General features: G+C 41.2%; 1 protein-coding gene across 1 annotated transcript in view; it reads left to right on the top strand.

The window, feature by feature from the left end:
- Window positions 1–16,714, top strand: part of STAT4 (signal transducer and activator of transcription 4) — a 56,014-nt gene that overhangs the window by 29,958 nt on the left and 9,342 nt on the right. Inside the window, exons 9-16 of the mRNA XM_070755943.1 lie at window positions 1,508–1,666; window positions 1,899–1,991; window positions 4,597–4,656; window positions 6,241–6,258; window positions 6,341–6,434; window positions 7,152–7,196; window positions 8,056–8,139; window positions 11,162–11,270. Of these exons, the coding sequence (XP_070612044.1) occupies window positions 1,508–1,666; window positions 1,899–1,991; window positions 4,597–4,656; window positions 6,241–6,258; window positions 6,341–6,434; window positions 7,152–7,196; window positions 8,056–8,139; window positions 11,162–11,270 (662 nt within the window). The remainder of the gene's footprint in view (window positions 1–1,507; window positions 1,667–1,898; window positions 1,992–4,596; window positions 4,657–6,240; window positions 6,259–6,340; window positions 6,435–7,151; window positions 7,197–8,055; window positions 8,140–11,161; window positions 11,271–16,714) is intronic.

Below are 16,714 nucleotides of genomic sequence, written 5' to 3'. Positions count from 1 at the left end.
CCACCTTTGTCATCAGGCATGGGGGAACTGAGATATCTCCCTCGGGCCTATACAATTTATGGATGGTATGTTTGTATGTATATTTGCTTAATAATGGGGTTTTTTAAATACTTTAAATTGTAAATTATTAGATTTGTTCATGAACTGTTTTATTGTGTTGTGAGCCACCCTGAGTCTACGGAGAGGAGCGGCATACAAATCTAATAAATAATAATAATAATAATAATAATAATAATAATAATAATAATAATAATAACAACCCATATCAACCATCAGAGCCAATCAGTGATATTTGTGATACATATTAAAATGTTCAGTTGCCCGAGTTTCATGTTTAATGATAATAATAATAATAATAATAATAGTAGTAATAATAATGCCAAATCCCATCTAATCATATGGCTGATTGTATAATAAACTATAATAATAATAATAATATTGCAAAAGCAAGAGAGGCTTAAGGACCTCACTGTCCAGATAAACTCAAGGCCTGGGGAAAAAATTGAGAGGCTCCAGAGGGCAGGAACAGCAACTGTAAAAGCATAATAAGACATGTTTTTTTACCACGAACCCAGAGAGTGCTGCTTTAAGGAACAATCATGCTCTTTGTCACTTGTTCTCTCTGAAACTGGATTGCAGAACAAATGCAATTCAAATTTCTATTTCTAAGCTACATTTGTAGCTGCAACAGAAGACAGTAGTTGTAGTTTGTAGTTCCACACTGCAGTTTCAATGCAAGCTGGACAGACAACACTTTTGTGATAGGCTTTTCCAACTAAATTTTACAGTATTGGCATTGCCTTGGGAAATACATCTGCCTGGCAGACAAAAACATTTCTGGATTTTTAACAATGCACTTAGGCAATAATGCCTCCTTTTTACATTTCCATCTTTCATCTTAAACATTGAGTGTTTCAAAAGATTAATACTACACAATTAAAGCACATGTGCACATAATACATTAATAGCTTCCTATAATGCTGTAAAGTGACATTCATAATTTCGTTAGGTCTTCAGACTAAAAGCAGATCTCTTCTTGAAGGGTTGGTTAGGAAACAACTGCTGTAGAAGAACTTGAGTTAGGAATTGAGCAAATTTGACTTCCTTTCATTATTGTGCCTGTGATAAAACAGAATTAAGGCTGTTTTCATTTGAAGCAGAGAATTGCTGGATGTAGGTTGCTGTGAATAATTGTCAAAGCATGGATGGGAGAGCAAGTTTAATTTTATCATTAAACATAAGAAGACTTCTAATTCAGTAGCTGATTTTCTATATCATGAAAGAGCAGAAAATTGCTTGCTAAAAATCAGGCCTTTTTTTTTCATACCAGGAAGGAAAACAGTACTTTTGTGGTATTCTCTGTGGCAGGTGTCAAAATAATAATTGTTCATCTTGAACATCATGTAGCTTCATTAGGGGAAGGGGGAGTACCATTAAAGTAAAGAACGTTCTGGGTTAGCGCCAGTCAAAGTTTAACGTGTTGACTCTCTCTTTTGTGTTTATTTAGTTTCACACTGATGGCTGAGAGTCTCTTCCAAATAAGAAGACAGCTGGAGAAACTGAATGAACTTTTGATAAAACTCACCTACGAAGGAGACCCCATTCCATTACAAAGACCGCATTTGTCTGAAAGAATAAATGCTTTACTTTACAGTCTTTTCCAAAGGTATATAAGTTAATTTTCATTTTCAACTGAAGCTGTACCAGAAACTATTATTTAACACTCTTTAATCTCAGTCGTGGAAATATTTAATTGTGCAAGAAAATTTCTGAAAATTGGATTGGATAAAGTAAACAATTTTTTCATGCTATCTTGAAGAAATGAAGCTGCTTGCAATCTTCCAATATTGCACCAGGATTGTTTGTGGACTGCAGACACTTATTTCCTTTCTCATTAGTTCATTTGTAGTGGAGAGACAGCCTTCCATGCCAACTCATCCTCAGAGGCCTTTGGTTCTTAAAACGATGATACAGTTTACAGTTAAACTTCGGTGAGTAAAGGTTGTTGCTTGCTTTTTGTCTGATTAGTTGAATATTTTGGCATATTTCTTAAAACCTCTCATGTTTCCCAGACCAAATTCCTAAACAGGTGCAACAGCTTGCTTTCGGGAAGAAAAGATTTTTAGATAATTCTTAAGCCTCCAAATGAGTTCTTCCATGCAAAAAGCTGTGAAGTTAAAGTTAAAACTTGAGCTTTTCAAGCAAGCCAAATAACTTCCCCTCTTACTTTTACTAATATTGTTGTCCCTATTATATTCCATTTCTGCACTTTTCTACTTGTTGGTGTGTGTTTACATTTTCAGCAGCATTTACCCAATGGTACTGATTGTAAGATTAGTAACATTTATGTTCAAAATCACAGTGGAATGAGGGGAGAGGGAAAAATGTTCAGGTGGCAATTTTTGGCTATAACAATTAACTAGGTCCTCCATGAATACATCCTATTTTAATTCAACAGTTGTGCTGGATTTAGAGGAATTAACAGGATCCCTTCTAACTCCTATACAACGTATTTTGAATAAGCCTATGAGAATAGAGATGGGGCTTCCTTCCCATCTACAGACCCCCAATAATTATTTCCTTACTGATTTCACATTGTCAGCCAGCCACCACCAGATGTTTTCCCTTATCTTAGTCTCTCTGAGGATTTTGTTTGTTTGTTTGTTTGTTTGGATTTCTAGCCCCCCCCCTTCTCCAAGGGACCCAGGGCGGATTACAAAATAAAATTGATACAAAATTTATGAAACCCAAGCATAAAACCTAAGTCTAAAACCCCAAACAGTTAAAATCATTCAAACAGATTCATCCAATCAGAGTCATATTATCAGCCAGAGCAGAATATCAGCCGTCAATGGCCCCAGGCCTGGCAGCAAAGGTATATTTTTAACATCTTGCGAAAGGCCAGGAGGGTAGAGGCAGTGCGAATCTCTGGGGGGAGTTGATACCAAAGGCCTGGAGCTCCCACAGAGAAGGCCCTTCCCCTAGGCCCTGCCAAGTGACATTTCTTGACTGCCGAGACCTGGAGAAGGCCGACTCTAAGATCTGACTGGCTGTTGGGATACATAAAGCAGGAGATAGTTCCGTAAGTAATTTGTCCTAAACCAGCACTTTAAATTGCATTCAGAGACAAGTCATTAGCCAATGCAGCTCGTGGAGTGATGGTGATATATGGGTATACCTTGGTAGACCCATAATGGCTCACACGGCTGCATTTTAGACTAACAGCAGTCTCCGAACGTTCTTTAAAGGTAGCCCCATGTAAAAAGCATTGTAGTAATCGAGGTGACGAGGGCGTGAATAACTGTGAGAAGAGACTCCCTGTCCAAGTAGGGCCGCAACTGGTGCACCAGGCAAACCTGTGAAAACGTCACCTTTGCCACAGCTGAGAGATATTATTCTAGCCCCAGCTGTGGATCAAGGAGGACTCTCAAGTTGCAGACTCTCTCTGAGGGGGTCAAAAGCGCCCCCCCCGGGTGATGGAAGGACAGATGGAATTGTTCCTGGGAGGCAAAACCCACAGCAACTCCGTCTTGTCGGGGTTGAGCTTGAGCCTCTTAACACTCATTCACAGCCTCCCTCACAGCCTCCAGGCACTGGCACATCACCTCCACTGCTTCACTGAATTGACACGGGATGGAAATGTATAGCTGGGTGTCGTCATGGTACTGTTGGTAACTCACCCCGTGTTGTCAGATGATCTCACCAAGCGGTTTCATGTCATTTAAACAGCAGCAGAGAGAGAACCAACCCCTGAGGCACTCCACAAAGGAGGGGCCTGGGAGTCGACCTCTACCCCCCCCCCCCGTCAACACCAATTGTGACCACCTGGAGAGGGCAGAAGAGAATCACCATTATATGGTGCCTCCCACTCCCAACCCTTCCAATCAGTGCAAATGGTATTGAAAGCCTCTGAGAGGTCAAGAAGCTCCAGGGTGGAGAAATAATCCTTATCCCGGGCCCACCAGAGACCATCCATCAGCACAACCAAAGCAGTTTCAGTGCTGTAGCCAGGCCTGAAACCGGACTGATAATGAGCTTCATCCAAGGACCATAGGAGCTGGAGTGCCACCACCTTCTCAACAACCTTGCCTAGAAAGGGAAGGTTGGAGACAGGGCGATAGTTATTCAAAATAGCCAGATCAAGGGAAGGCTTCTTGAAGAGGGGTTGCACCACCTCTTCCTTTAATGGGGACAGGAAGGACCCCTCCATCAATGAAGCATTGGTAACCACCTGGTCCTAGTCTCATGTCACCTTGGCCATTTCCTTTGCTTTGACTTCTTTCACTTACAGATCTACGCAACTAGAACCCTAGCATCCAAATTTATTTCCTTATTTTCTTCACAACCTTGACGTTAACATTAACATCAACATTAACTTCCCTCCTTGTTCCCCAACTTTGTCATAACCAGCCAGGTTGCATATGCTTGGTGGCCAGTCCACCAGTAACATTGTGAACCTGGTTGATATTATATATACAGACTGCCTAATTTGCTTTCAGTGTTACAAAATTACCTTGTTATCTGAGCAGTGCCTGAGATATCATTTATGGAGAGCAGTATTTTGTCATATTAAATTCCAAACTTTTAACTTTCTAGGCTACTAATTAAATTGCCAGAGCTGAACTACCAGATTAAAGTGAAAGCTACTATTGACAAGTATGTAAGATTTTTTTAATGTATCATTATAATATTTAGTAAAAATTCTCAAGATATTTTGAAAATGTTTGAAACTAACTAAATCCAAGTGGATTTGCTTCAGATTTTTAAATGATCAGAATACACTTTTATTTCAATTTACATTTAACAAAGCATATTTTTTTAAAAAGATGGTTTAGCTTTGTATGCAAATCCCAATATTACTGTATCTCTCTTCTAAATATTGTTCAGACTTCTAATGTTGTTTTGTTCCTGAAATATTTTCTTCAGAACCCATTGTAGTTTTTTCTTGCAAAAATGAAAGATGAGTTGCCAATGTAACTTACATTTTTATTTAATCAAAATTGTGCATCCACAAATAATTAGACACTTTCTGTTAAGGCACAAAAACGGATTTGTAGAGACTTAACAAAATAAGACAAGGTAGTGATAGAAATGTAATAAGATGGCATTGTTTATTTATTTGTTTATCATAACAATCCAACAGTTCTTGGGGGTTAACACAATTTAGAAAAAGAAGTTTAAAACATTCATGGTAAAAAGAAAATCAGCATAAAATCAAAACATGATAGAGAGCATGACTAATAAAAGAATAACTCAACACGTAAGTGTAGTTGGCAACTGAATCATCAGACTCAGACTCATCAAAGTCTTTCCACTGCTTTGAGCCATTGTTGTTGCTCCACAACAAAACTAGACAGTTTTGATTGAAGTTCTCTTCATGTTGTTTGCGGTGTGAACCTGCAACTCAGAGATGTCAGCATCCTAAAGCATAAAGTTGAAACGCCAAAGAATCCCCTTGAAGTTCACCCCGATAACTTGTTAGATTTCATACAAGAAGCTGATGACAGGTTTTAGTCAGACGTATGACAACTATAATAACTATAGTATAGTGTAATAAAATGTTGGTGCTTTTAGAAGACTTAAAGATGCAGTGTTTGAATAAACTTACACAGCTTTCTTTTGATATTGGATCTCAGGTAACTAGCTAAGAGTTCAGCAGTGGTAATGGGATGGGTATTGCTAGGCAAATTCCTTAGAGTTCTTTTGTAAATGTGGCCTTCTCAGGCTGATTCTGCCTTCAGTGTTTTTGAATATCTGAACTGAAAAGGGTTAAAGAAGTTCATAGGTCTTAAAGTTGCCATGATTGGATATTCCTGGTATAAAGTTACATTCTCCCAGAAGGAACTGGGGAAGTTCTTCTAGACTGAGATTTCTTTGACCCAGAGTATCTTTTACCCATGTCAGTTTGTGCCCCAGGCTTTTCCCTAGATTCATCTCTTAGTAACTCAGGTCTTTTCTGAAGCCATCCCAACCATACACAACATTGAGATGATTGACATATCTATTGGCTTTAAAAAAGAAGTTTAAAAGCATAGCTTTTGTAATAAGCTTTGATTTGATTATTTTAAAGAGCCTTAAATGCATGCGGTTTTTTTTCAATTGGTGACTTTTTTTTATATTGTAAGTTTTTATTCTAAATTGCTAAGAAATTTCAGTAGCTAGCATATAGCAAGAATTTTGTATGTTCGAAGACTTGCTTGCATAAGATTAACTTGCTTTTTTTATTTCTTTAAAACCCAGGAATGCTTCTACTATAAGGTAAGAAAATATAAGTATAAACACACTTTGCTTATTATTATTTTACCTGCTGTTCTCAACCTTACTGGGATATGTTTTCTAGCCACCGCAGATTTGTTCTGTGTGGGACTCATATAAAAGCAATGAACATGGATGAGTCTGCAAACGGGAACCTTTCAGTGGAATTTCGACATTTGGTAAATCACTTTTTTATTTTTATTTTGGTGGAGAAATTGGAAACCCTTGTGTGTTTCTCAGCGTTTATGGATATGACATTCCTGTTAACTGTGTACTGAGAGTTTCCCTTGAACTTAAAAAAAAAAACAAATTTATGAACAGGGGCCAAATGCTTATTTTCTTGGGAAAACAGTACTGCATTCTTAAATACGAAGACAGAGTTGGAAATGCATTCTTAAAAACGAAGACAGAGTTGCATTTCCTTCTTTGAGGGGTAAAAATTTATTTCCTCAAATACAGAGAGATTCACTGAGTTGCATAGAACATAGTATCCTTTCTGTATGCAGGGATTGTTAATCTTCTGAGACAATTATTAGCTTTCTGTAGAAATCGCAATTCATAGCCTTTTAGCCCTATTTTAAGGACAAAATATTCACAGCAATATAGAAGCACTTTTCTTTATTATTTAAAAAAGAAATATCTGTGAATTATTGTAACAAAACCAAAACTGTATTTGACAGAAACAGAATTTGCTTCAAATTTATGTACATAGTAGAATTTTTTGGAAGGAAAAGGTTTTGTTGTCACCAGCGGAACTTGCTTTATTTAGACCATATATATTCTTTCATAGTAATGTACTATAATATTTATTGGTAAATATTAAATCTCATCATTAAATATATCTGTGAATAAACATTTTGCATATTGATGTTAATCTTATATTTTAATTCTTTTAGCAGCCAAAAGAAATGAAAGCAAGTGGTACAAACAAAGGAAATGAGGTAGGAAAAAATAATGGTCTGAGCTCTGGCTGTAGCATAATTTCATTAACTTTTGTTAGACCCAAGAAAATAATACTTTATATAGCATTTGAGACATAAATGTTAATCCTTCCTAAGGCTTATTACCTAAGGAACTAAATAATACTGCAATATTTGAAGCATAAATGCTAATCTTTCCTAAGGCCTATTATCTAAGAGGGAACTTCCTAAATTGGATAAATTGATTCTAGACCCTTATAATGGCACGATGTTTTTACTATTTGTTATAATGTACTATGTATTTGTTCGAAAACAGGTAAATTTGTCTTAATGATGAACATTCTGAATCCTAAACTTGGCAAAAAACTATTTTAGGAAAAAAAATTGTACACATGGAACCTAAGGATCTGAATAACCAGTTTTTAAACAACAAAGTCTTACTAAAATGTTATTGTTAAAATGTTTATTATGCTCAAATCATTTTCCCCATTTAAGTTTAATTAAAGAAAATAGCTTTGTGGCTCCATCTTCTGGTCTTTTTTGTCATCTGTAATTTACCAAATGAAAATATAAAATAATATTTCTAAAATAATATTTCTTAAATTTGAGTTTGAAATTAATATATAACAATATGCAATCACCACAGTCCCTTTGATGAGTGAGGTGGGTTGCATATAAATGTAGTAAATATACAAATAAATGTACTGTTGTCTCAGCTTTAGTCCCACTTTTGTGATTTGAGGATATGAACAACATTTTTTCAATGGGGCAGCCTTTGAATTTTCCTGATCATTATGCTTAAATATCATGAGGCAGGCATACTCTCAACCTTAACAGTTCCAATCCATGTCATTTTAAAAACTATTATTCCCCTTTTCAGATTCCTCAAGTGGTAACTGAAGAATTACATTCAATCACTTTTGAAACACAAATCTGCTTATGTGGGCTGACTATAGATTTGGAAGTAAGTGTTTTTGAACCAGGCTGAATGGATGGGAAACATTTGAATTAGAAATAATGCACACTACTCACTAGCTGTTTGTGGTAACGTATTATATTCGGCTGATCAAGTAAGACTATTTTGAAGACGTTAGATTAACAGTTGGAAGGAACCTTGTAGGTCATCTAGTCCAACACCCCACCCAAGCAGGAGACCCAAACCATTTCTGACAAATGGCAATCCAATATTTTATTGAAAGCCTCCAGTGATGAAGACATCAGTGCCTCAAGTAACCAAAAATATAATTTGAACCTTCAGTTAAATAATAATAATAATAATAATAATAATAATAATAATAATAATAATGTATTGGTTTTGTATGCCGCCCCTCTCCGTAGACTCGGGGTGGCTAACAACAATAATAAAAACATCATGTGACAATCCAATAATAAAACAACTAAAAACTCTTATAATAAAACCAAACATACAGACAAACATACCATGCATAACTTGTAATGGCCTAGGAGGAAGGAATATCTCAACTCCCCCATGCCTGGCGGTATAAATGAGTCTTGAGTAGTTTACAAAAGACAGGGAGGGTGGGGGCAATTCTAATCTCCGGGGGGAGTTGGTTCCAGAGGGCCGGGGCCGCCACAGAGAAGGCTCGGTCGCTGGGATTCGTGCGGTAGCAGGCGATTCCGGAGGTAATCTGGTCCAATGCCATGTAGGCCTTTAAGGGTCATGACCAACACTTGGAATTGTGACCGGAAACTGATTGGCAGCCAATACAAGCCACGGAGTGTTGAGGAAACGTGGGCGAATCTCGCGGCTGCGTTCTGCACGATCTGAAGTTTCCAAACACTTTTCAAAGGTAGCCCCATGTAGAGAGCGTTGCAGTAATCAAACCTCGAGGTGATGAGGGCATGAGTGACTGTGAGCAGTGACTCCCTGTCCAAATAGGGCCGCAACTGGTGCACCAGGCGAACCTGGGCAAATGACCTCCTCGCCACAGCCGAAAGATGATGTTCCAATGTCAGCTGTGGATTGAGGAGGATGCTCAAGTTGCGAACCCTCTCTGAGGGGGTCAGTGGATCCCCCCCCCAGGGTGATGGACAGACAGATGGGATTGTCCTTGGGAGGCAAGACCCACAGCCACTCCATCTTGTCTAGGTTGAGTTTGAGTTTGTTGACACCCATCCAGGCCCCAACAGCCTCCAGGCACCGGCACATCACTTCCACTGCTTCGTTGACTGGACATGGGGTGGAGATGTATAACTGGGTAACATCGGCATATTGATGATACCTCACTCCATGCCCTTGGATGATCTCGCCCAGCGGTTTCATGTAGATATTGAATAGCAGGGGAGAGGACCGACCCCTGAGGCACCCCACAAGGGAGAAAAGTGCCTCCCACTGCCAACCCCTCCAGCCGGCGCAGAAGGATACCATGGTCGATGGTATCGAAAGCCGCTGAGAGGTCAAGAAGCACCAGGACAGAGGACAAGCCCCTGTCCCAGGCCCGCCAGAGATCATCCATCAACGCGACCAAAGCAGTTTCTGCGCTGTAGCCGGGCCTGAATCCAGACTGCTGGGGACCTAGATAATCGGCTTCTTCCAAGGACCGCTGGAGTTGGAGCACCACCACCTTCTCAACAACCTTCCCCATAAAGGGAAGGTTGGAGACTGGACGGTAGTTATTAAGCACGGCTGGGTCCAGGGAAGGCTTCTTGAGGTGGGGGCGCACAAGTGCCTCCTTATAAGGAGCCGGAAAGGACCCCCTCCCCAAGGAGGCGTTGACAATCTCCTGGACCCAGCTCCGTGTCAGTTCTCGACTGGCCAAAACCAGCCAAGAGGGACACGGATCCAGTAAACAGGTGGCGGAACTCACAGCTCCAATGGCCTTGTCCCCTTCATCAGTGGATCTCTATCAAATAGATAGAGCGGTTAATCTAATTGCAAATAATTGCTGCTTTTCAAAGAAAAACAAATTCTACCTAATTATTCACTGAAGCCCGATTCTTAATTGTTGGTCAATAGACCAATATGATTAATTTTTTTCCATCAATGGACAACTCTGCCTGCCTGAGCCAAGTCAGTTAAGCAAAAATGGATTTCTCATAAACTCATGGGAAACTTTGCCTAATATCATTGTCAACAAAATATCAGATTAGATGAGTCATTGGATTTATAATGTAGATAAGGTGCTACATGACTGCCATAATGGTTAATATTTCATTACAATAAAATCCCTGACTTTCTTTGTTATAATTCTATTACAAAATAATGAATCATCTTGTATTTGGCAACATATGTGGTGCTTGAACAAGTAAGTACCTGTTTTAGGTGCAGGAAAGTAAATGTAATGAAAATATTTCTTTTTTTTTTGGAGCCCAATATAGGAGAGACTATAAAATGACATGAACAGATCTTATAGTTCTCATTTCTTTGGGGGGGGTTTGTATGTATGACTTCTGATATGAAGTGACCTAGATTCTCTGCTAGGAATGTCTACTTGAAAACCAACTACTGATGGGTTGAAAAGTTCAGTAAGAATTTTGTGCTCTGTGCAGACTTGCCCCTTCTGATAAATTTGCCCCTTACTTCTTCTTTCTCGTCCCATATTGAAAACAAAACTGAAAATTACATAGCTAACAAAATTAACTGCATTAGTTGTAAGTTCTCAGCAAAAACAACCCACTTGCATACGGTACTTCAACAACTGTCTAATTTATTTCGAGTGCAAAATTTGCTTAGGAGATAAATTAGGTTACCTTTGTATAAACTCTTGAGAATAACCCAACCAGGGGGACGGGGGGCGACGACTCTGTGTTTTTTATATCCAGTTTTCAATATTCAATCCTTTGCAAGGATGTTTTGCAAAAGTTTGCAAAAATTTGAGAGAGCACATGCTCAGAATATTCTCCTTTCTAACATTATAATACTTCTTGCAATGCAGTTGTTGTAGAACTGCAACCTCTTCCCTGGGCTATTAAATGCTGCTCTATTCTAGGTCTACATTGATTTCTTTATCTATCTTTCTCAACAGACGAGCTGTTTACCAGTTGTCATGATTTCTAATGTCAGCCAATTGCCTAATGCTTGGGCTTCGGTCATCTGGTACAACTTGTCCACAAGTGAACTCCAGGTACATTTTGGTACATAGACAATTATATTTTTCACAAGCTGAGTATAAAAGCAGGTAAGCCTCTTTAGGCTTCTTTCCTATGATGAAGTTATTTCAGTATAGGTAGTCCTGGATTTACAACTGCACTGAAAAAAGTGACTTATGACTGTTTTTCACACTTAGGAGCTTTGCAGCATGTGATTAAAATCTAGATGCTTGGCAATTGATGAATATGACCTCATGACAAGCAAAGTCAGTGGGGAAGCCAGATTCACTTTACAGCCATGTTACTAACTTATCAACTGTGGTGATTCACTAAACAATTGTGGCAAGAAAGGTCATAAAAAGGGGGCAAAACTCATTTAACAAATGTCTTTTTTTAAATAAAATTTTTATTTTTTTCTCCTCAATACATCTATACATATACAGTATCTTCATTCTTAACAAAATACATATAATTATACTTTTCTATTTGATAAAACATAAAGCAATGTCTTAATTTGCACCTTTTATACTTTACTTAGTAAAGCACAAATGTCTTTCTTAACAGCAGAAAATTTGGGTTCAATTGTGATCAGAAATCAAGAACTACCTGTAGTCCATTGAGCAGCAAAAAAGATATACAGTGGTACCTCAAGATACGAACCCCTCGTCTTACGAACAATTCGTGATACGAACCCGGGGTTCAGAAAAATTTTGCCTCTTCTTACGAACTTTTTTCGAGTTACGAACCGGCGTTCGGGAGACAGCTGGGAAGCCGCGCGGCTATTTTAAAAGGTAACAGCCGGGCGGTGGGGCTTCGCAGCAGCCTCCCGAACGCCAGTTCGTAACTCGAAAAAAGTGCGTAAGAAGAGGCAAAATTTTTCTTAACCCCGGGTTCGGTTCGGGAGGTTGCTGGGAAGCCCCCCAGCCCGGCGGTGACCTTTTATAACAGCCGCGCGGCTTCCCAGCTGTCTCCGAACGCCGAACACGGAAGTTTGGCAAAAGTTCGGGGTTCGGAGGGGTGCTGGGAAGCCCCCCAGCCCGGCTGTGACCTTTTAAAACAGCCGCGCGGCTTCCCAGCTGTCTCCCGAAGCCGAACGCCAAACCCGAACTTCCGCGTTCGGCGTTGGGAGACAGCTGGGAAGCCGCGCGGCTGTTTTAAAAGGTGACCGCCGGGCTGGGGGGCTTCTCAGCACCCCCCCGAACCCCGAACTTTTGCCGAACTTCCGGGTTTGGGGTTGGGGGGTGCTGGGAAGCCCCCAGGCTGTTTTAAAAGGTGACAGCCGGGCGGCAGCGGTTTTTTTTGCGGGGGGGGTTTTGGTTGCACGGATTAATTGACTCTACATTGTTTCCTATGGGAAACAATGTTTCGTCTTACGAATCTTTTGTCTAACAAACCTCCCCCTGGAACCAATTAGGTTCGTAAGACGAGGTATGACTGTACATCTCTATATCTATCTCTATATCTATCTATCTATCTATCTATCTATCTATCTATCTATCTATCTATCTATCTTTTTTTCTTTTTTGTTTTTGCTAAATTTAAATTAAGGGAGACTAGGATAGATCTATTTTGGCCCTATTCTGGCCTCATCAGCTAACCATACCCTCTCACTGGGATTTGAACTTGCAGCCTTTGCCTTGTATGTATGTATGTATGTATGTATGTATGTATGTATGTATGTATGTATGTACGTATGTATGTGTAGGCCAGAACAAGACCAAAATAGCGCTATCCTAGTCTCCCTTAATTTTAAATATTCAGCAAAAATATGTTTTTATATATATATAAATATATATATTATATATATTATATATATATATATATATAATGTGTCCAGCACATTAAAAGAACAGGGCACGAAATTGACTTTGAAAAAACTAAATTACTCCACAAAACAGAGAATTTATATAGAAGAATCTCTCTAGAAGCTATCGAAATTGAAAAGAGATCCTTTTGTTTAAATAAAAGGGATGATACCTCGCGCCTGCCAGAGATTTGGAAACCAGCCTTAAACAAAATAAACACTTCATTATAATCAATATGTCAATCCTTTAATTATTATGATTTTAGAATTTTATATTTGGAAATCAGCCTTAAAGAAAACACTTCATAATCTTCATGCCATTCCTTCTAATAACCATGATTACACCAACCAATCAGATCACAGAAGCATAGTCACCCAATCTATTTGCTACATTCAAAGCAAATCTCCACCCCCACACTACATGCTAAGAAGAAATGTCAGTTGCTAATATTCATTTGCAAAAACACAAAGATTGGAACTCCAGCCTGATGATGGTGAATGTGATTTCGCCGAAACGTCGCATAGACATGCAAAACATTACACAGGGCAAAACCCGAACTCAGAACAATCTACATACATATACCCGTGAAAATTTACGAAAACAAATATATATATATATATACATACACACACACATACATACACATACATACATACATACATACATACAGTGGTACCTCAAGATACGAACCCCTCGTCTTACGAACAACTCGTGATACGAACCCGTGGTTCAGGAAAAAATTGCCTCTTCTTACGAACGTTTTTCGAGTTACGAACGCCAAACCTGAACTTCCGGGTTCGGCGTTTGGAGGCTCCTGGGAAGCCGCCCGGCTGTTTTAAAAGGTGACTGTCGGGCTGGGGGTCTTCCCAGCACCCCCCCGAACCCCGAACCCGGAAGTTCGGCAAAAGTTCAGGGTTTGGGGGGGTGCTGGGAAGCCCCCCAGCCCGGCTGTCACCTTTTAAAATAGCCGTGCGGCTTTCTAGGAGCCTCCCGAAGCCGAACGCGGAAGTTCGGGTTTGGCGTTCGGCTGCAGGAGGCTCCTGGAAAGCCGCCCGGCTGTTTTAAAAGGTGACAGCCGGGCTGGGGGGCTTCCCAGAACCCACCCGAACCCCGAACCCGGAAGTTCGGCAAAAGTTCGGGGTTCAGGGGGGTGCTGGGAAGCCCCCCAGCCCGGCTGTCACCTTTTAAAACAGCCGCGCGGCTTTCTAGGAGCCTCCCGAAGCTGAACGCGGAAGTTCGGGTTTGGCGTTCGGCTGCGGGAGGCTCCTGGAAAGCTGCCCGGCTGTTTTAAAAGGTGACAGCCGGGCTGGGGGGCTTCCCAGCACCCCACCGAACCCCGAACCCGGAAGTTCGGCAAAAGTTCGGGGTTCGGGGGGGTGCTGGGAAGCCCCCCAGCCCAGCTGTGAAATGCCTCTCGTAGCAGCTGCTAGAGCCGCCGGCATTTTACCTTCCCTCCCAGGCAAAAAGAAGCCGCAGAGAGGGGCACGCCTTCCGCCTGGGAAGTCCGGCCCCATCATCCCAGAATGCCGGCCTTTTTGCCTGGGAGGGAAAGTGAAATGCCGGCGGCTCTAGCAGCTGCTACGAGCGGCATTTCACTTTCCCTCCCAGGCAAAAAGATGTCGGGGAGAGGGGCACGCCTTCCGCCTGGGAAGTCCGGCCCCATCATCCCAGAATGCCAGCCTTTTTGCAAGGGAGGGAAAGTGAAATACCGCTCGTAGCAGCTGCTAGAGCCATCGGCATTTCACCTTCTCTCCCAGGCAAAAAGATGCCGGGGAGAGGGGCACACCTTCCACCTGGGAAGTCCGGCCCCATCATCCCAGAATGCCGGCCTTTTTGCAAGAGAGGAAAAGTGAAATGCCGCTCGTAGCAGCTGCTAGAGCCTCCGGCATTTCACTTACCCTCCCAGGCAAAAGATGTCGGGGAGAGGGGCACGCCTTCCACCTGGGAAGTCCGGCCCCATCATCCCAGAATGCCGGCCTTTTTGCAAGGGAGGGAAAGTGAAATGCCGCTCGTAGCAGCTGCTAGAGCCGCCGGCATTTCACCTTCCCTCCCAGGCAAAAAGAAGCCACGCTGCTGCTCCAGTCGCCCGGTCCTCTCCTGCCTCCCGCGCCGATGTTCCCCACTGCATCGGGGGCCGCCAGCCCCGAATCGGACGCACCCTCGCCGCTACCGCTGCCACCGCACCCACTGCCCGCCCCATCCTCGCTAGAGCCGGAGCCGAAGCCAGGTCCGCTCGGCCGCGCCTCCTCGCCCGCCGCCCAGCCGCCCAGGATGCTGACCTGCTACCTCGCGGCGCGCCCGCCGCTGGCCCGATCCTGCGCCTCCTGCTTCTCCCCCCCAGCCAAAAATACAAAGGCGGTCTGCCGCTCCCGTGGAGCAATGGGAAGCTGAAACCGCCAGCGGTTTCAGCCTCCCTTTGCTCCACGCTGCTCCGCCCTGCCTGTCATCCTGGCTCAAGCGGGCAGCGGCAGACCGTCTTTGTGTTTTTGGCTGGGGGGGGAGCAGGAGGACCTTCCTGACTCCCTCCCCCCAGCACTTCACCCAGGACAACAGGCAGGGCGAAGCAGCGTGGGGCAAAGGGAGGCTCAAGCCTCCTTTGGTGGTGGCGGCCGGCTTCCGGGTTTCTGAGTTTTGGGCTTGCACGCATTAATTGCTTTTCCATTGATTCCTATGGGAAACAATGTTTCGTCTTACGAACTTTTCACCTTACGAACCTCCTCCCGGCACCAATTAAGTTCGTATCTTGAGGTACCACTGTATATATATTCATAGATTTTCACGGGTACAGGTATGAAGGTGTCTTGGCATATTCGGGTTTCTTCCCGTGTCGTATTCAGTGATTTCTGGCGACGTTTATATATATATATAAGACCTTCATACCTGTACCCGTGAAAATCTACGAAAACACACACACACACACATATATGCACCACATGTTTTTGCTGAATTTTTAAAATTAAGGGAGACTAGGATAGTGCTATTTCGGCCTTGTTCTGGCCTCATCAGCTCATCCAACTGAAAAAAATATATCACCTGTTTTGCAAATGAAGATAACTCTTCTGTTTACAAAATCTGTATGCATGTTTATGCTCCACATAGGTATGTTTCCTTTATATCTCTTTATGTTCTTGCTCATTTATCCTCATATTGCTGCATGCCTTTTCCCTAATATAAATATTTTTGTAAGCTATTTTTCAACTCCTTGTAGAAGGGCAAATGTTCTAATTGTCTTTTGCTTTTCCTTGTTTGTAAAATAAAAATATGAATTTAAAGGTGTTTATAAAAGTGCACATTCTCTTTTAAGGCTGCATAATATCCAGTAAAGCCATTGGCTTACTATTGCATACTCCATAAGTAAAATTAATAAATCAAAATAACAATTAGAAGAAGTACCATACAGCTACAGCCAGCCATTTGCATACAAAGATATAGCATTTTACAGTAAAACTGAATTATAATGGCATGTTTTGCCTCTAAAAGGATTCATTTTTTTAAAAAATTCTGAAGTGCAAAACATCACCATATTATTTGGAACCCACTAATATCCTTATTTTAATTATGCTACTTTGTTCTTGACAGTTTCCTTCCAGAATCTTTAAAAAACAAACTATTTAGGGTTTCTGATTTTATTTAAAATCAAATATTTAAATATTTCACAATATTTAAATATAATTATTATTCTTT

This window comes from Erythrolamprus reginae, chromosome 1 (genome assembly GCF_031021105.1).
Source record: "Erythrolamprus reginae isolate rEryReg1 chromosome 1, rEryReg1.hap1, whole genome shotgun sequence".
Lineage (NCBI taxonomy): Eukaryota > Metazoa > Chordata > Lepidosauria > Squamata > Dipsadidae > Erythrolamprus > Erythrolamprus reginae.
Note: the sequence above shows the minus strand (reverse complement) of the source record. Positions and strands in the feature narration are given on the sequence as shown.